At 32.3% G+C, this 24,627-nt stretch overlaps 1 protein-coding gene across 1 annotated transcript; it reads left to right on the top strand.

The window, feature by feature from the left end:
* Positions 1 to 43: 43 nt before the first annotated feature.
* Positions 44 to 21,415, top strand: LOC127737645 (H/ACA ribonucleoprotein complex subunit DKC1-like). The gene is made up of 14 exons (XM_052248502.1): positions 44 to 86; positions 1,909 to 1,940; positions 4,620 to 4,706; positions 5,154 to 5,245; positions 8,027 to 8,276; positions 9,549 to 9,675; positions 9,979 to 10,109; positions 10,461 to 10,604; positions 11,122 to 11,242; positions 12,160 to 12,278; positions 14,779 to 14,879; positions 18,224 to 18,269; positions 18,723 to 18,875; positions 19,835 to 21,415. The coding sequence occupies exons 1-14, from the start codon at positions 71 to 73 to the stop codon at positions 19,898 to 19,900; spliced, it is 1,485 nt and encodes a 494-aa protein (XP_052104462.1). The 5' UTR covers positions 44 to 70; the 3' UTR covers positions 19,901 to 21,415.
* Positions 21,416 to 24,627: the final 3,212 nt, after the last annotated feature.

The raw sequence follows: 24,627 nt of genomic DNA on the forward strand, positions 1-24,627 counted from the left end.
TTTACATTATTCTCACTATTCTCTTGACTTTTCATTCAATACAAATACAAACACGTGTAGAAAACAGACCATGGCCGACACAAGCGGTATTTTGAATTTGTATATTTATCAGTAGCATCTCACAGAAATACGTAGATGCCCTTTTATTTTAGCATTTGCCAATCATGTTTTTGCTCATGTGAAACAGAATGATAACGTTACACTATTGCATATTTAGCTGAATATATTTTTAAACGCATACAACAGTAGGCAGTAGCACGTGGTGTTCCAAAAAAGTTTTTTTTTAAATCACTTAATTATTGTATTTATTTGTTATAGTGCATTGATGTCATCATCTTGATGATCAAAAACTGACTATTGCCATGTTTCAATGGTATGTCATATGCAAGATTTTTTTGTTTTAATATAAAGCTAATTTATTTTACTATTTATTATTATTATTAATTCAACTCTAACATTCTAGTCCAAATGATTAAGACATCTTGAAAAGTAGTCCAAATAATTATGACGTCTTGAAAGGCTATCTTATTGTGTTGCTTTGACGCCTTACTGCAATGTCATAATGCTGAAGCCATTTTTTTTGGTTAGATTTTGAGAAGGAATTTTGCTCTCAACTTTGAGACCCAATCTAGCCATAAAATTTTCATTGATACTAGAAATTTTTGCATATATACAAATGCTTACCTTTTATGCGTTTGTTAGTGCAAAATATTTCTAATAATTTCCCAAAGAAATGATAAAATAAGTTGCAATTCCATCGGAGGTGGACGATAATCTACTGCTTTTTTTAAAACGTTTAGCAAATTTCACTTTAGGAGAGTATAAAATAAATGTTTGTACCAAACTTGGTAAAATTGGAAAGACCAGAATTTCTGGATCGTTAGTTTTATATTATCTGGAAATTCAGGTCCATCAAATTTCACTGAGTTTGGTGCAAAAAATTTATTTTTTACTGCTAAAGTGAAGCGTCTTGAGTAGAAATCAGCTAAACGTTTTATTAAAGCAGTAAAGTCTCTCTCAATGTCCAACTGAATAAATGAGTTCAGCGTTATGACGTCTCAGTAAGGCATCAAAAAAAAAAAATAAAATAGCCTTTCAAGTCTTCATAATTATTTGGACTTATTGAAAAGCTATTTTATTTTTTTGCGTTGATGTCTTCATATTTTGTCATCAAGCTGAAGCCATTATTACGCTGGACTTATTGAGAGGAAGTTTTGCCTTGTCCAAATTATTATGACGTCTTGAAAGGCTATTTTATTTTTTTGGTGTGACACCCTCCTACAACATCATAACACGGGCACCTTTTTTGTCAGTTGGACTTTTTTGGAAATTTTTTGCAGCAGCAAAAACACAAAATGTAAGAATTTGAAAATATGCACAAATTTCTAGCCGTTTGAAGATTTCATGCCAAAATTGGGTCAATTCTCTCAAAGTCCAACTGAAAAAAATTGCTTTGGCATTATGACATCATAGAGAGTGTCACAGCAAAAAATTAAAATAGCCTTTCAAGACATCATAATTATTTGGACTTAATTTTGCCATGAAATCTTCACTAATGGCTAGAAATTTTTGCATTTATATAAAAATTACGTTTGTGTGCCTCTTGGTGAATAATTTTTCCAGAAATATCCTAAAGTATTGATAAAATAACAAAAGCTACAATTCCAGCCAAAAAATATCCCAAGATCCTTCACTTTCTGAGAGTAAAAAATAAATCTACAAACCAAACGTTTCAGAAATTCTGTTCCGTCAAATTTTAAGGAAAAGTTTGTAGATTTATTTTGCTTGCTCAATAAATTCTTTAATTTATACATGTTGATTAAGTAGACACACCACATGTTAGACCAAACCAAATCCAAGGTAATCTGAACTTTGATCCACTAATTTTGTTATTCTTTTTGTTTTCAGCTAAGAAAAAGAAGAAACATGAAAGTATAGCAGTAAGTGATATTTAAGTCTCCCAAACGAAGTTTGGGAAGACTTATTGTTTTTGCTCAGTTCTTATTATTATTATTATTCTTCTTCTTCTTCTTCTTCCACCGCTTTTGAATTTGAACTTGTCTGCACCCGTTCTCCAAAACCCCTTGTCAGATTAACTTAGGGTTTCACAATATGTTAGACTAACATGTCTAGTGGTGCAATCAGGGTTTTGTTTGTGCAATGGGGTTTATAAAGGGGTACTTTGAGGGGCAAAAAGAAAAGAGGGTTTTGCTATAGAACCCTATGGGATTTTATTTTTTTAAATTTTCAAATGATTATCAATTGAAAACCGTTCGTGATAGACACAATCTTTTTAATTGAAAATGTTCTAAATGATAAAGCCCATTAAATGAAATACAGGGTTAGTCCCCAGGGGTCACCCCCACCCCCTGCCATTTAAGAAAGTTCTAATACCTTGTAAGTGGTCAAGATCCCCACCCCTAAACCATATATATTCTGGTTTGTCATGCTAAGATGGTTTGAATGATATACAGGATTAGTCCCCAGGGGTCATCCCGACCCCTTGCCATTTGAGAAAGTTCTAATATCTTGTAAATGGTCGAGATCCCCACCCCTAAACCATATATATTCTGTTTTGTCATGATAAAGCACATCAAATGTAATACAGGGTTAGTCCCCAGGGGTCACCCCCACCCCCTGCCATTTAAGAAAGTTCTAATATCTTGTAAATGGTCGAGATCCCCACCCCTAAACCATATATATTCTGGTTTGTCATGATAAAGCACATCAAATGTTATACAGGGTTAGTCCCCAGGGGTCACCCCCACTCCCTGCCATTTAAGAAAGTTCTAATATCTTCTAAGTGGTCAAGATCCCCACTCCTAAACCATATATATTCTGGTTTGTCATGCTTAGATGGTTTGAATGATATACAGGGTTAGTCCCCAGGGGTCATCCCGACCCCCTGCCATTTGAGAAAGTTCTAATATCTTGTAAATGGTCGAGATCCCCACCCCTAAACCATATATATTCCGGTTTGTCATGATAAAGCACATCAAATGAAATACAGGGTTAGACCCCAGGGGTCACCCCACCCCCTGCCATTTAAGAAAGTTCTAATATCTTCTAAGTGGTCAAGATCCCCACCCTTAAACCATATATATTCTGGTTTGTCATGCGAAGATGGTTTGAATGATATACAGGGTTAGTCCCCAGGGGTCATCCCGACCCCCTACCATTTGAGAAAGTTCTAATATCTTGTAAATGGTTGAGATCCCCACCCCTAAACCATATATATTCCTATTTGTCATGTCTCGAACATTTGAATGACGTATACGGTCCGTCCCCAGGGGTTCCCCCCACCCCCAATGTTCTAATATCTTGTAAATGGTTGAGATCCCCACCCCTAAACCATATATATTCCTGTTCGTCATGTAATGAAAATTTGAATGACGTATAGGGCCAGTCCCCAGGGGTTCCTCCCCACCCCCAATGTTCTAGTATCTTGTAAATGGTCGAGATCCCCACCCCTAAACCATATATATTCTGGTTTGTCATACCAAGATGATTTGAATGATATACAAGGTTAGTCCCCAGGCATCACTAATGCATATAACTTTACTGGACCAAACCAATTTTCACTGGACGTTGCCCAATGTCAGGCGACCCTGGGAATTACGAATTATGGGAGCTTTGTTTGGGAGACTTCGTAACAGCATCCTGTTACAATCATTTCTTGTCTAATTTGTATTTAAGTTTTTATACTTCAATTCACACCAATTGTCATCTGGCCTTGGTTTAACTCAGAATGTCATTAACATTAGTTTCAGCACAGTTAACTTAACATCGACAATGGGGCAACACTTTGGTTTCCAGGTTATATCTTTTGAAAAATTTGTTCATAATTCAATTTAATCTGCAAAACCCTTTGGAAAGAACAAGACCCCTTTATTTATGGGGCAAGTAGGTCAAAGGTTAAGGTCTTTAAATCAGAACGTGCATGAATGTGTACAGTAACTTAAATGACCTTCAAACTGGACACTAGACAAGTCCATATTAGTTTTTATCAATAAAACTAAAGGTATGAAAGGTAAGAATTGCCAATTCTTATATTTTCACAAAATTTTCCACATATAGAATAGGTAAATTATTTTTTAATAACCTATTCCAGAGAAAAAAGAGAAACTTTACAAATCAGACGTTTTTTTTCCATTAAACAAGTCATTTTTCAAAGAGAAATGCGGAAATACATTTTACGCACAGCAACAGGTAAATTTATTGTTTATCTTAACAATAAAAAAACATTTTTCAGTCTCATCATAATATTATAATTACAATTAATCCCAAACAAAAGTAGTCAGTAAATAAAGTCAAAATATGTCCGATTTGCCTATTTTTGAACATCAAAATCCAATACGATCGTTTTAAGGTCAATTTCGTCTACCTTACAAAATCTTGTTAGGCACTATAAAAAAATTATGGGTGGTGGGGTATATCAGTGTTGTCCAACACGCATACCCACCCCAATTTTTTACTGGAATAACCTTTGTATAGAAATGTCACAAAAAATAGTAAAACTGAATTAACACACAAGGTACACAGTTGGATAGTAATGCTGCTGAAGTGAATGTTTTGTTGTATAACATATGAAAATATGTGCACACTTTTATTCTTTGTAGGATATACAGCATTCTGAAAACTTTTTACTGAAACCATCAGACAAAGTAGAGAAGTTAGACACATCACAATGGCCATTATTACTCAAGGTAATTATTTACACATCTCAGTTAAAATCATTCAGTACATGGAAATTCTGTAACTCAGTTGTTGATGAATTTTCTGCTTTAATACAAAAAAACTTTTGAAACAATACTAAAAGACAGTTCAATGTATAACATGTATAATATTTAAAAAAGTAAATAAAAATACCGAACTCCAAGGAAAATTCATATCAAATGGAAAAATCAAAGCTCAAACACATCTAACTTTTCCAAAACAGTGTCATTAAAATTAGAAGCATTCTTAGATGAATTATTTTATGCCATACACAATGTAATTCTTGATAATGAACAAAAGTGATATGAAATGATATTTATTTTGTAAAAAAAATTTCTTTATAATACTGATATTGAATTCAACCATGAGTCTCTGCTATTATGTCAGAAAGTTCTGCCATTAGATATTCAAGTTTAATTGTGTTTGTAAATTTGTAGAATTTTGACAAGTTAAATATTAGGACAGCCCATTACACACCCATACCATCTGGTAGTTCACCACTCAAAAGACCAATAGAAGAATATATCAAGTAAGTTATGCAATGTTATAACTGTCTATCATGATAGGGAAACTACAGCGGGATCATGTCACATTTGTACAGATGTATCACTAAGAATAGCTGTGATAATAAAACTGTTGCAAAACTCCTTATGTTTACATTGTATACTCTGTCCACTGCTGTGTCATGGAATGTTCAGAGATAATAGCTTTAAAATGTCTATCAAATTAGCTAGTTGCTTGAAAAAAAATAAATGGTCTGTAGACTGGTATCAGCTGCTAGGTTCAGAAAGGTAGTTATAACTTGGTTGTGAAAAAAGGGACCAGTCTGTATACTTCTATGTGCTTCTTTATTAATCAATGTATGAAACTGTTTTGTTGAATGTCCTTCATGATGATGAAAAAATAATGAGCATATGTGATTTTAAAAATGTCAACCACTCTAATATTTTTCTCTGAAAGGATATTTATACTGTTTCAGTCACATGAAATATGCACCCCATATGTCTTTTTCCTATGTTCAAACATGAATAAATGAAGCCATGCTCATATGCAATTCTTAAAAAAAATAGTAAAGAGAATTACCTTAATCTTTGACATTGTTTAATGACCCTGTCACATAGTAGTTCTAATGTTATAATTCCATCATTCTATATTCACATCTGTTTTGATTTTTATTCAAATTGAAATACTTTCAATCAAGTTGATGGGGAAAAAAATTAAAATGAGATAAAGAAAAAAATATTTGCATATTTTTATAAAAAAAAAATTAGCTGGATCGCAATAGTGATGATGCTTTGATTTATTTGTCCATAGAATAACAAATTTGATGAGGAAAAATTGCTAGTAATAATTTATGTTTTGGTTATCAGAGAATATTTGTGATCTAATGTTTTAGTTTGAGTATTAATGAAATAGTTTTCCGTGATGACTGAAACTTTGAACCCTGATTTCTGAAATTCTCTGAAGTCTAATATGCGAGTCTGAGAAAGCTCCAAATAAGTAAAGAAATCATTTTCCAGCTGATGTCATATTAATAATAGATGTGGGTTAAGCAATCAGACAGTAAATAATATTTATACATCTGATCCAAAGGAGGGCTATGCTATTAAAGCCCTGTCTGTCCATCCGTCCCATGAAATTTCTGTCTCATTTTTCTTAGCAACTAGAAATCAGAGCTGTCTGAAATTTGTTATTTGGCTTCATGTGAGCATGACATGACATGTTACATAGTTTCAGATTAATGGTGCTTCAACTTCCTGTTTACTGAATAGTTGTATATTCTAAACAAAATAACCATTTCTGAAATTTTAGTCCGATTTTTCTTAGAAACAACAAATCCAAGCTTCCTGAAATTTTTTATATAGCTTCATTTCAGCTATAACCATGTAACACTGTTTCAGATATATATGGCTCATCATCTTCCTGTTTATATAGTACTTATATCTTCTAAAAATAATAGACATGTTTGAAACTTAGAACAGGCCGGTATTTCACAAAAAAAAACCCAATTTGATCGTACATTTGTAAGTATACTGAATTGTTCAAGACTTGCAATCAATTTTAATAGTAAATTTTTTGGTGAAATCTAGTCCTGATTGAAGACTTTTATCAGGTGGTTAGACACAGAAAGGTAATTAGAAAATAGCTGTGAAAATAGGACCAGTTTGTATACTTCTATGTGCCTCTGGGCACAGTAATTATATATCAATGTATGAAAAAGCACTGTTGAATGTCCTTCATGATGATGGAAAAATAATGAACTAATATGATTTTAAAAATGTCAATCACTCTAATATTTTTCTCTGAAAGGATATTTATACATGATATAAGATTGAGAATGGAATTGGGGAATATGTCAAAAAGAAAACAACCCGACCAAAAAGCAGAAAATAGCTGAAGGCCAGGGTCTTCAACGCAGCGAGAAAATTCCGCACCCAGAGGTGGGCCTCAGCTGGCCCCTAAATAAAAATGTGTACTAGTTCAGTGAAAATGGACGTCATACTAAACTCCAAAACATATAAATGAACTAAAACTAAAAAACATAACAAGACTAACAAAGGCCAGAAACTCCTGACTTGGGACAGGTTCAAAAATATGGCAGGGTTAAACATGTTTTGTGATATACATACTTTTTTCTATGTACAAACATGAAACCATGCTCATGTGTAATTCTAAAAATAGTTTATAGAAATGCACCTTTATCTTTGACATCTATTTATGTCCCTGTCACATAATAGTTGTGTTGTTTAATTTTTCACTCATTCTAGTGCTTTAAATTTTATCAATTTAAAGCAACTAATACTTGTACACACAATTGTTATGGGAAGGTCTGCAAATTCTGGTTACTTGAATATAATGGTTTCAATAGATCATATCTGTTAGTTTTTTTCAAATTTAAATACTTTAAAAAAAAGTTGAAAACTTTAAACATTATTAATATTTTAAGAACATAGGGGTACAATGTAATTTTTTGTAAAGGACCACTTTTTAGAGAAAAATTACTTGTTCAGGTTTACAGACAGAATATTTGTGTTCTGATTATTTAGTTTGAGTTATTAGATGAAATAGCTTTCTGTGATGACTGAAACTTTGAACCCTGATTTCTGAAATTCTCTGAAGTCTAATATGCAAGTCTGAGAAAGCTCCAAATTAGTATATATAACATCAAATTTTTATTTTAGATATTGAGATGGTTCCCTAAGCTTAAAAGTTTACACATACATGTACAACATTAGTATAAAAAGGGGGAGATATGGAATCTATGATGTAATTTGAGCAAAATCTACATTTCTTTGTTTTGATATTACAGGTGTGGTTATATAAATCTTGATAAACCAGCCAATCCATCATCTCATGAAGTTGTGGCATGGATCAAGAGAATATTACGAGTGGAGAAAACAGGTCACAGTGGTACATTAGATCCAAAGGTTACAGGATGTCTGATTGTATGTATAGAAAGAGCCACACGATTGGTCAAATCACAGCAGGGTGCTGGAAAGGAGTATGTGTGTATATTTAGACTACACAGTCCTATAGAAGATGAACGACTTGTGTGTCAGGTATGTCAGATAACTTGGATTAAGTACTGTGTACCTGTTGCAATAATAGGCTGATTATTGTTAGTTTGTCTTTATACCTAAGTGCTGTTTTATTGTGCAAAAAATATCCAATATTTGAATCAAATTAGTATATTGAAAATGACTAATGGGAGAATATAACAATCTTCTACTGAAATTTTATCAAGCTGAGCTTCAATTTATGTTATTATCAATGTTTTATATGTGTAAATTCTGTTCAAAGATACCAATATGACTCCAAATCATAAAACATTATAAAGGGATACATCTATAACCTGTTAGGTTGAATTGTAAGGCTATTTTCTGTCAGGTTGAATTGTAAGGCTATTTTTGCCTCACCTGTCTTAGAAGGCGAGACACAGCTGTTGCTTTTCCCGAAGTGTAGGCATCAACAATTGTTAATTTTCCTTTTTTAAGTCAATTTGATAGAAACTTCTTGTGATAGATCAATGATATTTTCTATAAAGTTGCATTACTATCAGTACATCTCGGTTTGTCAACCATTTTGAAAGCCTTGCCCCCTAGGTCATAGTCCAGTGAATTTGAATTAATTTGATTTTCAATGTTAATTTTTCTGCTGAAATCAGTTTGATAGGAACTATTTGTGATAGATCAATGATATTTTCTATAAATTTGCATTACTGTCGGTACATATCAGTTTGATGACTATTTCAAGGCCTTGCTCCTGTAAGCCATGGTCCAGTGACTTTCAATTAATTACCAATTTTCAATGTGCAGTTTTCTGCTCAAGTTAATTTGATAGGAACTAATTAGGATAGACAATTATATATTCTATAAAGTTGCATAACTATCAGTACATTTCACTTTGTCTACCATTTCGAGGCCTCGCTCCGTAGGTCATGGTCCAGCAACTATGAATTGATTAGCAATGTGGCTGTCAATCCAATCAGATTGTCCTTTTCTAATTTTCTGCCAACAGCAAGACATATCTCTTTCAACTGTTCTAAAATTCAGTTTTACCCAGCAAATTTACTTGGGTGGATCTAATATGGTTGCTGTTAGCTCAAATCCAATTATATGCGATCGTTAAGATATACATTATAGTTCTTTTTGCATACAAATTACATCCTTAATATACTTCTGGAAGTGCTATTTGTTTACATTATAATACATGTGTACAGGAAAGTTTTGTGTTAATCAATTGTTATGATACCGCATGCATCATTTTGTTCTTTGTGATGAAAAGTTACTGTGTTGGATAAACTGTATATAAAATGATGTATATTTTTCCAGAAATTAGAAAAATTGACTGGTGCCTTGTTTCAAAGGCCCCCATTAATATCAGCTGTAAAAAGACAATTGCGTATCAGAACAGTGTATGAAGTGAAGATGAGGGAATATGATGCTGAAAGAGGAATGGGTAAGTTGGTATATAGGGATTATCATAATCTGAAACAATTTAAGACATACTTGTAATTTATGAAATGAACAATCCTGTAGCTGTTGGTCAATATATTTAAATTAAATGGATTTATTATTCAATTGAAGTTCATAAACATTAAAAATTATACTGATAAACAGAATAAGCTGGGAAATGTAAAGAAAATGTCACATTTGATGGTCTTAGATTATCTTAACATATGAGAAGAGATCAACATTATTCCATGAATTGAATTCAGCTTGTGCTGTGACATAATATGGAGTGCATTCATATCTTACTCAGGTATATTCTGGGTGAGCTGTGAGGCAGGCACCTACATTCGTACAATGTGTGTACATCTTGGTCTCTTCCTTGGTGTTGGTGGACAGATGCAGGAACTTCGTAGAGTCAGATCTGGTATTCAGTCAGAAAAGGTCAGTTGATCAATACTACAGTCAATATCATCTTTCATTAAACACAAGAATACTGATCATGCAGTGACGAAAATATGGAATCACTTAAACTACAGTAGAAGTTTCAAACTTAGATCTTCAAAGCCTTTTTTAGAAATGTATAATTGAAATAGAATTCTAAATACCATAAGTACATGTATGTTCAGAAATTTTAAAAAAACTTGTATTATCTTTGGGTTATTTAATTTGATTTTATGTGTATTCAGTAGAACTTGTATGTTTTGACAGGTAGGAATGGTTACCATGCATGATATCTTTGGGTTATTTAATTTGATTTTATCTGTATTCAGTAGAACTTGTATGCTTTGACAGGTAGGAATGGTTACCATGCATGATGTGATGGATGCCCAGTGGTTATATGACAACCATAAAGACGAAACATACCTCAGGCGTGCAATAAAACCACTGGAGGCACTACTAACAGGTCATAAACGTGTTATCATGAAAGATACAGCAGTAAGTCATACATTCATCTTTGAAGAGCAACATAATGTTATCAATTGTCCATTATGATGTGAGACAAAATTTTGTTCAATTTCACAGTGATTTTAGGGTGACTTGAAACTGATTTTAAAACAATGTGAATTCATTTAGAATTGTGCTGATGGAGTTGAAAAACCATGGTAACATCAATTTCTCATATATAGATGGTTTGAAGAATATAGTACTTGGCACAAGAGAATGTTCAATATATGGAACTTGTAAAGTTATTGTAGCGTTGAATGGTGTTTCTTCATTTTGTCTTAAACATGACGTATAAATGAAATGAAAATAGACGAACACATTGACATTAACTCCTTAACTAACATCTGTTAAACATCAGCAAGAACAATAATTCAATTTATTGTATTTAGTGTATTGCAAAATAATATATATTCAGTGTATAGAAAATATTTGTCATTTATGCATACGTACTTGAGTTTTTTGTTTCTTGTTTATCATATGCAAGATTATATAGCATGTTTTTTTTTAGGTGAATGCTGTATGTTATGGTGCGAAGATAATGTTACCCGGGGTTCTTAGGTATGAAGATGGTATCGAGGTTAACCAGGAAATAGTTATTGTCACAACAAAAGGAGAGGCAGTTGCTTTAGGTAAAGAGGTTTTGTATATCTGATAAAAGGAGGGTTTCAAAAAGTACTTATTGGTCATAATAAAACTTGAGCATTAGTATTACTATCTCCCCCATGAACCTTTAGAAGGAATCAAAGGACAATTATTGATCTGTTTTACCTGCCTTTACCTTCAAAATCTGTATTGATGTTTGGGTCAGTAGGCATGTCTCTAAATCCCACATGGAATTATTGATTGAATAAAAAGTCTTAGGAATCTGAAATATTTTGTTTTTGTTTTACAATAACAAAACTTACTATTTTTATTATGTTCTCTAACTTTAGTTTGCCTCAATTAAATGTTATGAAACTTATACACAATGCTTATTACCACAAAACTCAGATCAAGTACAAATTTGGATAGTGTCACTTTTACCGTTCTTCAGTTATGTCCCTTTATAACTTTATATGATGTGCAAGCAGGTGCATTATCTGTGTCCCATGGACACATTCCCCATTTATGTTTGAAATGTCTGTCAACAATGTTTCACTCCTCCTCCTTGTCCCATTATGATAGACAGATTCATTCAGTCATTTCTTTCGGAATTTGGATTTTTATTTTATTTTCCTCCGCAGGTATGTGTCAGTGTGAATGTAATATTTTATATGATGACTTTGAACAACTTGAAACTTTGAACAACTTGAATGGAAACGTTTTTATTTAGGATGAACCCCGTTATTGTCAACCAAAATAAACATCTGATGACTTTTTTGTAAGCCTGTGAGATTTTTATTGTCTTTTGGGGTTGCAGGAGATAGTGTATTAAATTCAGGAGACTTTAAACATATTTGTCTTTGTACAATAAGTTTATTACAGTATATATAAATAAATGATTACCTAAAAAACAAAATTTTTGAAACGTATTGCTATCTACAATAAATGAAACTATAAATTACAGCAATAGCTCAGATGACAACAGCAGTAATGGCTACCTGTGATCACGGGATAGTGGCGAAGATCAAAAGAGTTATTATGGAGAGAGACACATACCCCAGGAAGTGGGGACTTGGACCAAAGGTACATATAATAACAAATATCCTTAAAGTTATTTTATAAATTGGCATACTTCTGATTTTTGCAATGTATAAAAGTAAATAAAGTAACATGGTTAACATCAATTAAAACATCTATCGTACATCTAAATTTAGCCTGATATGACATCTATTCTATCCTACATCTAAATTTAGCCTGATATGACATCTATTCTATCCTACATCTAAATTTAGCCTGATATGACATCTATTCTATCCTACATCTAAATTTAACCTGATGACATCTATTCTATCCTACATCTAAATTTAGCCTGATATGACATCTATTCTATTGTACATCTGAATTTAGCCTGATATGACATCTATTCTATCCTACATCTAAATTTAACCTGATGACATCTATTCTATCCTACATCTAAATTTAGCCTGATATGACATCTATTCTATCCTACATCTAAATTTAACCTGATGACATCTATTCTATCCTACATCTAAATTTAGCCTGATATGACATCTATTCTATCGTACATCTGAATTTAGCCTGATATGACATCTATTCTATCGTACATCTGAATTTAACCTGATGACATCTATTCTATCCTACATCTAAATTTAGCCTGATATGACATCTATTCTATCCTACATCTAAATTTAACCTGATGACATCTATTCTATCCTCCATCTAAATTTAGCCTGATATGACATCTATTCTATCCTACATCTAAATTTAACCTGATGACATCTATTCTATCCTACATCTAAATTTAGCCTGATATGACATCTATTCTATCGTACATCTGAATTTAGCCTGATATGACATCTATTCTATCGTACATCTGAATTTAACCTGATGACATCTATTCTATCCTACATCTAAATTTAGCCTGATATGACATCTATTCTATCATACATCTGAATTTAGCCTGATATGACATTTATTCTATCGTACATCTGAATTTAGCCTGATATGACATCTATTCTATCATACATCTAAAGGAGTAGGTCCGGTAAGGGCCGATTTTGGCCTCAAATTTCAGGTTCATCTGATGAAAGATTTTGGACACTTTTTAAACACTTAAGTGTCTACCTCAGTCGATTCAATCAGTTTATGTGACAGATTTGAACTGATGTTATCATTAAAGACGCTCAGATTTAAGCTTAAATATGAAAAATCTATCAAATATGCCATAATATGTCACTTTTCAGATGGTTTTTGTCAAAAATGAAAGTGGCCGCATCCGTGTTCACTCAAAACCTTTATATATGTTATGTATTATCATCAAATACAACTTGCATTTAAATATTAAGAATGAACACAAATGCAGCCACTTCCATTTAAGACTGAAACCGTCTAAAATGTAACTCAAATGCTAAAATTGTGAAGATTTCATTAATTTAGCATGACTTCATGATGCTAGTACCCGATATATATACATTGTATTGTTAAAAACTGCCCATATTTATGTAGCAGAAGTATTCTACTTTACAATAAATAGCTAAACGTTTACATTTTAACAATTTTGTAAAACTGCTATATTTTGGGGCCAAAAAGGGGTCTTACTGGACCTTCTCCTTTAGCCTGATATGACATCTATTCTATCCTACATCTGAATTTAGCCTGATATGACATCTATTCTATCCTACATCTGAATTTAGCCTGATATGACATCTATTCTATCCTACATCTGAATTTAGCCTGATATGACATCTATTCTATCCTACATCTGAATTTAGCCTGATATGACATCTATTCTATCGTACATCTGAATTTAGCCTGATATGACATCTATTCTATCCTACATCTGAATTTAGCCTGATATGACATCTATTCTATCCCCAATCAATACCAGGCTTCAGAGTTACTGTAAAAATTGAAACCTAGACGTCACCAAAAATCTGACAAAGATGACTTAAAATCTGACTCATAGAATGAAGAGGTAGGAACAACCACTCACAAGATTGCTGATTTGGTACAAACTTGTGTATATATGTAAGAGCAAGTTTTCTCTGTAATCCAGTCTGGTCTTATTTATCTCATTTATTTGATGAAGGGCTTAGAAATTAAACCACATGCATTAGAATTAAACTGAATAATGGGAACTGGTTGACAGTATTTTATTTCACCACTAAATTAGATTTCTATTTGCATACTAACAAAAAGTGCATGTTGTATATATATTAAACTAAGATTACATGTGGTTGTTCAATAGTGAGGCCCCTCATGGGGGTGTCCAAGTAATAACATAATCACAAATTTTTTGCCAATATAATCGCATAATCATTCATTATTTTTTTAAACAAGATAATCAAATATTCAAAAATACAGTCCTAGATTTAATATCAATGAATCAAATAATCATGAAATATTTGGTCAGGTAATCAAATAATCACTGTAAAAAACGGCCAAGTAATCACATAATCAAAAACCCCATGAGGAGGCTCAATAGTCGGACATTATTTTATCTGAACTATTGATGTGATTTTTATATAAGAATGATTAGAGTAATCAATTAAATCTCATTCAGGCTTCCTTGAAGAAAGAAATGATCAAGAAAGGATTGCTTACAAAACATGGAAAACCAAATGAAAATACGCCATCAGACTGGATGAAACAGGAAGGTTTAAAGTAAGAGTAATAATAATGTTCTTGCGCATACTTAATACATACAGGATTTATAGGCTTAAGTAATGAATAAAGGCCAATGGTTATGAGAAGTTTTTGATTCTGTATAGCACATGGCCTGACTGTTCCATTTTCTCATCAGATGTCCTTTATCATTGTTTATGTCATTGTCTGTTTAGATGTTGCACAAAGATTGGAGAAACATTTGTTAAGAGACTTAAAACATTAATGTAATGCAGAAAAGTGATAAGTATCATTTTCATTTCAACAACATACTTTAGTCACAACTATTAGTCCCCTACCAACGTAGTCGAATGGGACTTTAGGTTTGCTGTCCATCCATCAGTCCGGAAAATCAGTTTTCCACACTTTTTTTCTTCATGCTTGAAGATATTGATTTGATATTTGGTGTATTGTTTCATCATGACAAGTTACAGATCAAGTTCGAATTTTGTTCCAGTCTGATGATTTTGTGCAGAGTTATGGTCCTTTGACTCAAAAAATTAACTAAAATAATCAGTTTTCCACACCTTTTTTAGCTCACCTGTCCCGAAGGGCCAAGTGAGCTTTTCTCATCACTTGGCGTCCGTCGTCGTTAGCTTTTTACAAAAATCTTATCCTCTGAAACCGCTGAGCCAAATTTAACCAAACTTGGCCACAATCATCATTAGGGTATTTAGTTTAAAAATGTGTCCGATGACCCGGCCAACCAACCAAGATGGCCGCCATGGCTAAAAATAGAACATAGGGGTAAAATGTAGATTTTGGCTTATATCTCTGAAACCAAAGCATTTAGAGTAAATCTGACAAAGGGTAAAACTGATTATCAGGGGAAGATCTATCTGCTGTACAATTTTCAAACAAATCTGACAACCGGTTGTTGGGTTTCTGCCCCTGAATTTGTAATTTTAAGGAAATTTTGCAGTTTTTGGTTATTATTATCTTGAATATTATTATAGATAGAGATAAACTGTAAACAGCAATAATGTTCAGCAAAGTAAGATCTACAAATAAGTTGTCACGACCAAAATTGTCAGTCGACCCCTTTAGGAGTTATTGCCCTCAATAGTCAATTTTTAACAATTTTTTGTAAATTTTTAATCTTTTACAAAAATCTTCTTCTCTGAAACTACTGAGACAAATTTAACCATACTTGGCCATAATCATTATTAGGGTATCTAGTTAAATAAATTTGTCTGATGACACCGCCTTCCAACCATCATGGCCGACTTGGTTAAAAATAGAACATAGGGGTAAAATGCAGTTTTTGGTTTATATCTCTGAAACTAAAGCATTTAGAGCAAATCTGACAGGTGGCAAAAATGTTCATCAGATTTAGATTTATCTGCCCTGAAATTTTCAGACGAATCCGACAACCCGTTGTTGGGTTGCTGCCTCTAAGTTAGTAATTTTACAAAAATTTTGCAGTTTTTGTCGAGCCTGCGACTTTTGTCGCAGAAAGCTCGACATAGGGATAGCGATCCGGCGGCGGCGTTAGCTAACTTCTTAAAAGCTTTATATTTTAGAAGGTGGAAGGTCTGGATGCTTCATACTTTGTATATGGATGCCTTATGTTACGAAGTTTCCGTCAGTAACATGTCCAATGTCCTTGACCTCATTTTCATGGTTCAGTGACTACTTGAAAAAAAAGTTAAGATTTTTTGTAATGTTAGATTCTCTCTTATTATAAGTAATAAGATAACTATATTTGGTATGTGCGTACCTTGCAAGGTCCTCATGCCCGTCAGACAGTTTTCACTTGACCTCGACCTCATTTCATGGATCAATGAACAAGGTTAAGTTTTGGTGGTCAAGTCCATATCTCAGATACTGTAAGCAATAGGTCTAGTATATTTGGTGTATGGAAGGACTGTAAGGTGTACATGTCCAACTGGCAGGTGTCATCTGACCTTGACCTCATTTTCATGGTTCAGTGGTTATAGTTAAGTTTTTGTGTTTTGGTCTGTTTTTCTTATACTATATGCAATAGTTCAACTATATTTGGTGTGTGGAAATATTTTATGATCTATTTGGCAGTCACGCAGGTTTTATTTGACCTTGACCTCATTTTCAAGGTTCATTGCTCAGTGTTAAGTTTTTGTGTTTTGGTCTGTTTTTCTTAAACTATAAGCAATAGGTCAACTCTATTTGTTGTATGGAAGAATTGTTAGCTGTACATGCCTGCCTAGCATGGTTCATCTGACCTTGACCTCATTTTCATGGTTCATTGGTCAATGTTTAGTTTACTTGGTTAATGTTAAGTTTATGTGACAGTTGTAATAAAGCTTTATATTTAGGACTATCAACATAATATCAATGATTAGTAAAGAAGGCGAGACATTTCAGCGTGTGCACTCTTGTTTGTTATTATCTTAGATATCAATATAATATCTAATATCTAATACTATTAATTATGATTTTAACCTTATTTTACATGATTTCCAAAGCATCAGTAAATACAGGTGAGCGACACAGGCTCTTGAGAGCCTCTAGTTTGTCATTCTTGAAGATATTGATTTGATAATTGGTATATAGTTTTATCATGACAAGTTACAGTCAAGTTTGAATTTTGTTCCAGTCTGATGATTTTGTGCAGAGTAATGGTCATTGGACTTTGAAAATTCACCCAAATAATCAGTTTTCCGCATTTTTTTTGTTCATGCTTGAATATATTGATTTGAAAATTGGTATATAGTTTTATCATGACAAGTTACAGATCAAGTTCGAATTTTGTTCTGGTCTGATGATTTTGTGCAGAAAAATGGTCCTTGGACTTAGAAAATTCACTTAAATAATCAGTTTTCAACACTTTTTTTCGTCATGCTTGAAGATATTGACTTGATATTTGTTATATAGATTACACCATGACAAGTTATAGATCAAGTTAGAATTTTGTTCCAATACAATAAATTTTTAACCGGTAGGGGACTATGTATTGCTATGCAATACTCACAGAATGCTTGATTTAGGTTGTATACTGTTCATACATTTATTGTAACTCCAGTTTACTAACATTACTAATGAACAAACTTGATATTGATTGTGTTTTCTATCATGCCTATAGCTGATGCTTTATATTGCAATTGCTATCAATGAATCTTGTTTTAATAGTGACTGGGAAAAACACTCAAGACATAAGAAAGTTTAGTTTACTCATTTTTTTTCACAGATTTGAGATTAAGGTACTCAAAAGTTAAAGATTTAAATACAAGTTACTATTTGCTTGTATAGAAAACACTATAATATTTTACTTTCGGTTCTAAAGATGTGTCAATGAATTAACACTAATATTTTACTTTCAGTTCTAATGATGTGTCAATGAATTAACACTAATATTTTACTTTCAGTTCTAATGATGTGTCAGTGAAGAAAGAACCAGCTACTCCAGGAAAGGTATGCAGTTTTCAAATATTTTCAATGGTTTAAAAGTACTTATTTTTACACTTATTTTTTCCTTGACCTACAAATTCTTAAAAATAGTGTTGTAGAAAAACTAAATTTTATTAGATTATGAAACTAGAATATATCACACTAAACAGTTAATTGTAAAGAGAAAAAAATACTGACATGTTCCTTACACTCTGGTGAATAGTTGTTTCGTTAGCAATCATACCACATCCCCTTATCCTTATGAAATGTTAAATTTGCTTGAAAATTTACCTTTTACAATATACAGATTTTTTAGTGAATCAGGGCCATATGTTGGGATGATTGAGTTATAAATTTGTTGATGTATCTTTTGAAACATACAGTAAATTTGCATCTATCACTGCAACACATACAATTTTAGAACAGCCTTCTTTTTCTTAAATCAAGTTATTAATAAGTTTCATCTTGTCATTTCAGAGAAAGTTTGAAGACAGTAGTTCAGAAGACAGTACACCTAGTGCTCCAGCTACACCGGTGACACCTAGTGGTGATTCTGAAAAGAAAAAGAAGAAAAAGAAAAAGAAAGACAAGGAAAAAGAGAAAGAAGATGAAGAAGAGAGTTCTGAGGAAGTATGTTACATATGTATTTATCCTTTTTAAGAGTTTTATGATGCTGTTCCTTTTCCCAAGCATACATATTCTTTGAGTTTTGCAGTACAATCCCAAAAGTGAATGTTGTTTTTTTAATCCTTTACAATTTTTTTAGAAGTCATGCCACTCAGAATCATAAATTATAAGGCAAGTTGTGCTTTGATACCTATATTATTTTGGGGATTTTTATGAAATTCACATCAAAGGTTTATATCAGCTATGTCTTCGATGAGTGTAATTATTTTTACAGGAGTTGTGTCCTTATGGAAGCTTACTATTACTTTATTATCTTTTCCAATGATCATATTCTAACATCATAAAGCAAGCTCATTTTTGGTCTTTTCCAATGATCATATTCTAACATCATAAAGCAAGCTCATTTATGAACACAGAAATGTAACAGTTAAATGGAATTATTTTGAAAATTGCATTGAAAGTGCTCTCGCGTCTATATGTCTTGCCAGATTTTGATGAAATCTAGAACAAAGGTTTATATCAGCAATATCTAAGAGGGTTTCAAAAATCAGTGCCAATCAACTATTTTTCGTGTCCCTGTTAGATATAATTGATATTAAAAATAGTATATAGCACTGTCACCACCTCATTTTTCAGATTTTTATGAAATTTGTATGAAAGGTTTATTACAGCAAGGTCATGGACACATTTGGTAGTCGGTACTAATCAACTATTTTACAGGAGTTAAATTATATGAAAAATTGCATTGCCCTCACACTGATATTGCTTGGAGGATATTAAGAAATAAGTTAAAAGAACCAAAAAAAAATGTTGAAGTTATTACCCTTGGACGATTTGATATGTGCATTGGCATTGGACATTAGAACGCTGTAGTTTTATAAGTATTATCATAACTGAGATTTATGCTTGTAATACAGCAAAGTCAATATAGTTAATCTTAATATATGTAACATTGATTGCAGGCTTCTCCAGAAAAGAAAAAGAAGAAGAAAAAGAAACATAAGAAAATGAAAGAAGACAGTGATTGATGAAGAAAAGAAAAACACCACAAATACAAAAGTGAATAAAGACACTTCAGAAGACTTGTCACATCTTATGTCATGTAGAACATAGTTTACTAAAGTACTATCTTGACAAATATTGTCTGATTTGTTAAGAAAAATACATACTTGTGCTACAGTATTAATACCAGTTATGGCTAAAGTCAGTAGATATGTGTTGAATATCTTGAAAGCCTGTTTTTACCAATTTTATTGATATCATTAAGATATATTGTTATAAGATTTATTAAGAACAGAAAAAGTTTCACCAAAGGAAATATTAGGAAAATTAGTAGTCAATTATTTCAATATTTCCATTGGTTTAAAATGCATTTGTAGTTTCAAACATCTTCTCTCTTTCACTTTCATTACTTGTCCATTGTCAAATATTTGTCATTTTGGCACATTAAGTGTATTTTAAGAATTTTTTTTTTTAAAGTATTTACACATGCTGTTTTTTTTCTACTATTTTTAGCAATATAGATAGAAGGTGATTAAGGTATATGTCATGAAACAACAACCCAATGACAATTAACCAAAATCATTATTCTATTGTCTGTTCACAAATTCTGGACTTGAAGACTTGCTCTAAAAGAATGGAAAGAGAAACTTAAGGAAAGTTGGTTTTTTTCTCGTTAAAGACTTAATCTAAACTATTTCATTAATTACCTGACTCAACATTTTCTATTGAGTAAAAATTAGGGTTGTTTGTAATTTTTTATGCCATTTTAGTTATGAATGTAAACTCGCATTCAGAACCTTGAAACTTAATTTTCCTTTGAATAGCACCATAATGGAACTTAACCCAGTTCTTGTTTTTGTTAAAAGTTATATAATTTACTGTCTAGACTTTTCTGGCTACTGAGAAACTCTTTTATATGTAGCTATATATTTTTTTGTGATGGTTACATGTATTTTTATAGAATTTTGTTGTCTCTAGGCAGCTATGATCTTGTTTCTGACTCTGTTTTGATTATTAAAAAATAGACCTGTTAATCGCCTGTAAAAACTCGTATTATCAATCATTATAAAGTTGTTTTGACAAGAAATGCTGACCATATAACACTTCTCATGTAATGTATTCAATGACAAGAATCATAACATCCTGAACACTGATTTCTTATATACTTCCAAAATAAATGTTAGCTATTTAATATCGTAAAAATTCTTCAACACATATAAAACAAAAAATGAAGACTTTGTGAAATGTTTTCTTTATCTCTAATAATGGGCATATGATGAAATATACAGCAACTAAGTAAGTAATGTTGGTTACTGTTTGAAGAAAAGGTTTAGCTTAGTATTTCCTGTATATATGAGTAAAAACTGATACAATGCTGATAACAGATTTTGAAAAGAACTCTTTCTTGATTGAGATGTAATTTTCATTTCAGATGTTATGAAATTCCATTTCGATGTCTTATGTGTTCATGATATGTTATATTTTCATGTTGAACATTTTATAAGTTTTAACAGAAAATAAAAGCTTATTGACTATTAAAACAGTTCTTTTCCTTTCATGAAAATGATTCTTAAATATTGCTTTATGGGAAATTTTGAATAAAGGTTTGGGTCAGATATACATGATAACTATTATAAACAATCAAAGCTTTCTAATACTTAATAGTCTTTGCAGATCAGAATATTGTCATACAGTTTAAGAAATGTTACAGTGCAATGGAATCATTATTTGTGTTCGATTATAAATCCATTTATTTAGTGTTCTTAATAGATCTGATATTTAATGGCATGTCCCCCCCCCAAAAAATGAATATTTTCTAACTGAAACCAAAAAATGTTTTACCAAAAAAATCAAAAAACCATCCTACAGAGGTCCAAATCCTAAGTAATGTCTACCAAAAAGGTCTTCAGTCATTTGGAAAGCATATAGCCCAAGATCATGTCCCAAACTGCAAAGCATCTGTATAGAGCAGTGAGCAGGCTAGTGTCTAAAGGCCTATACTTGTGAATTACAAATATTTTTCTCAACTACAAAGGGGGTAAACTATTTAATTCTGGCTATTCCACAGGAAAGATATTAGAGTATATGTCATACAAGTGAGAGGTTTAGCTAGCTATAAAACCAGGTTTAATCCACCATTTTCTCCATAAGGAAATGCCTGCACCAAGTCAAGAATATGACAGTTGTTTTCCATTTGTTTGAGTTTTTGATTTTGCCATTTGGTAAGGGACTTTCCGTTTTGATATTTTCTTGGAGTTCGGTATTTTTGTTATTTTACTTTTTTGGCCAAGTGAGCTTTTCTCATCACTTGGCGTCCTGCGTCCGTCGTCCGTAAACTTTTACAAAAATCTTCTCCTCTGAAACTACTGGGCCAAATTTGACCAAACTTGGCCACAATCATCATTGGGGTATCTAGTTTAAAAAATGTGTCCGGTGACCCGGCCAACCAACCAAGATGGCCGCCATAGCTAAAAATAGAATATAGAGGTAAAATGTAGATTTTGGCTTATATCTCTGAAACCAAAGCATTTAGACCAAATCTGACATGGGATCAAATTGTTTATCAGGTCAAGATCTATCTGCCCTGAAATTTTCAGATGAATCTGACATCCTGTTGTTGGGTTGCTGCCCCTGAATTGGTAATTTTAAGGAAATTTTGCCGTTTTTGATTATTATCTTGAATATTATTATAGATAGAGATAAACTGTTAACAGCAATAATGTTCAGCAAAGTAAGATCTACAAATAAGTCAACTTGACCAAAATGGTCAGTTGACCCCTTAAGGAGTTATTGCCCTTTATAGTCAATTTTTAACCATTTTTCGTAAATTTTTGTAATCTTTTACAAAAATCTTCTCTGAATCTTCTAAGACAAATTTAACCAAACTTGTCCACAGTCATCATTAGGGTATCTAGTTTAAAAAATGTGTCCGATGACCCCGCCCGCGAACCAAGATGGCCGACATGGCTAAAAAATAGAACATAGGGTAAAATGCAGTTTTTGGCTCTTATCTCTGAAACCAAAGCATTTAGAGCAAATCTTACAGGATAAAATTGTTCATTAGGTCAAGATCTATCTGCCCTGAAATTTTCAGACCAATCAGGCAACACGTTGTTGGGTTGCTGCCCCTGAATTGGTGATTTTAAGAAAATTTTGCAGCTTTTGGTTATTATCTTGAATATTATTATAGATAGAGATAAACTGTTAACAGCAATAATGTACAGCAAAGTAAAATCTACAAATAAGTCAACATGACCAAAATTGTCAATTGACCCCTTGAGGAGTTATTGCCCTTTATAGTCAATTTTTGTAAATTTTTACAAAATATTTTCCACTGTAACTACTGGGCCAAGTTCATTATAGATAGAGATAATTGTAAGCAGCAAGAATGTTCAGTAAAGTAAGATCTACAAACACATCACCATCACCAAAACACAATTTTGTCATGAATCCATCTGTGTCCTTTGTTTAATATGCACATAGACCAAGGTGAGCAACACAGGCTCTTTAGAGCCTCTAGTTCAAGATCCTCCCACACTCAACAGAATTTGAGTAATTTTTCATAAACAAAATATACATACAACCAAGTTGAAAAATATAATTTCCCTTCCTATCCTTTTACATTTATTTTAATGGAATGGTCTCCAAGTAACACACAGTGATATGCATGTTGTCATTTAGATTAGTGCAATGCATGTTGACAGTCCTTCACCAATATGTATTACTAATGAATGGAAGGCTGATTACAGTATATAGTTCCTTTATGTTTTCTCCTAGCAGGTTTTAAAAAAATCTTCTATTGAAATATTGGGCCAAATGGAACCAAACTTTACCTGAATGTTCCTTAGAGCATCAAGTTTGAAAAATGAATCCCATGAGTTGATCCATGAAAAATCGTGGCCACTGTTGCTAAAAATAGATGATGGGGGTTAAATGCAGTTTTTGGCTTAAAAGTTTAAAATCAAAAAAACCCTAAAATATTCATCTTTTATTAGCTAATTTCACATTATTTTGGCTATTATCTTGAATACTACTATAGTAACTTGAAATTGTAAAAAAATGACCAAGATATATACAAATATTTTGCAGAAACTATAATCGATAGAGAATGAGCATATTATCTAGGAAACTATAATAGAAAGTTAGAAACTATACTGTAAACTGCAAAATTTAATCAGATTCTAAGTTGCCTCTTCTTTAAAGAACAAAAATCTGGAAATTTGAAAAACCTGGATCTGCCAATAAGACGTGTGTTAAGCCTACAAAAAGTTTTTAACATTTAATTCACTGAATTTCCATTGCTGTTTTAGGTCAAACTTCTATTGACCAAGCCCTTTCCCTTCAACTCAGTGGTCATAGAAAATGCACAAAATCAGTTGAATTTGACTGCAAGATTTTAACATTGTTTGTATAATACTGTCACAGTACTCTTGCATTTATTAATATCTGTTTAAAGTATACTGCTGTTTTCAACCACCACCTACACTTACAACAAATAACACAATACTCTGCATTTATAAATATCTGTTCACAGTATTCTGCTGTTCACAATACTCCTGCATTTATAAAGATCTGTTCATAGAATACTACTGTTATCAATCACAGAGGCCGATTTCAGCCCCCCCCCCCCTTTATTGAGCTACATATTGGATTAATGCGTAGACTTTCTACCGTTAACATTGCTTTGGTTGGCTCCCTTTTTGAAATCCTGAATCCGCATCGGAACCACCACCTACCATTTATTGTCTCGTTG

The sequence above is a fragment of the Mytilus californianus genome, unplaced genomic scaffold (genome assembly GCF_021869535.1).
Source record: "Mytilus californianus isolate M0D057914Y unplaced genomic scaffold, xbMytCali1.0.p SCAF_4, whole genome shotgun sequence".
Lineage (NCBI taxonomy): Eukaryota > Metazoa > Mollusca > Bivalvia > Mytilida > Mytilidae > Mytilus > Mytilus californianus.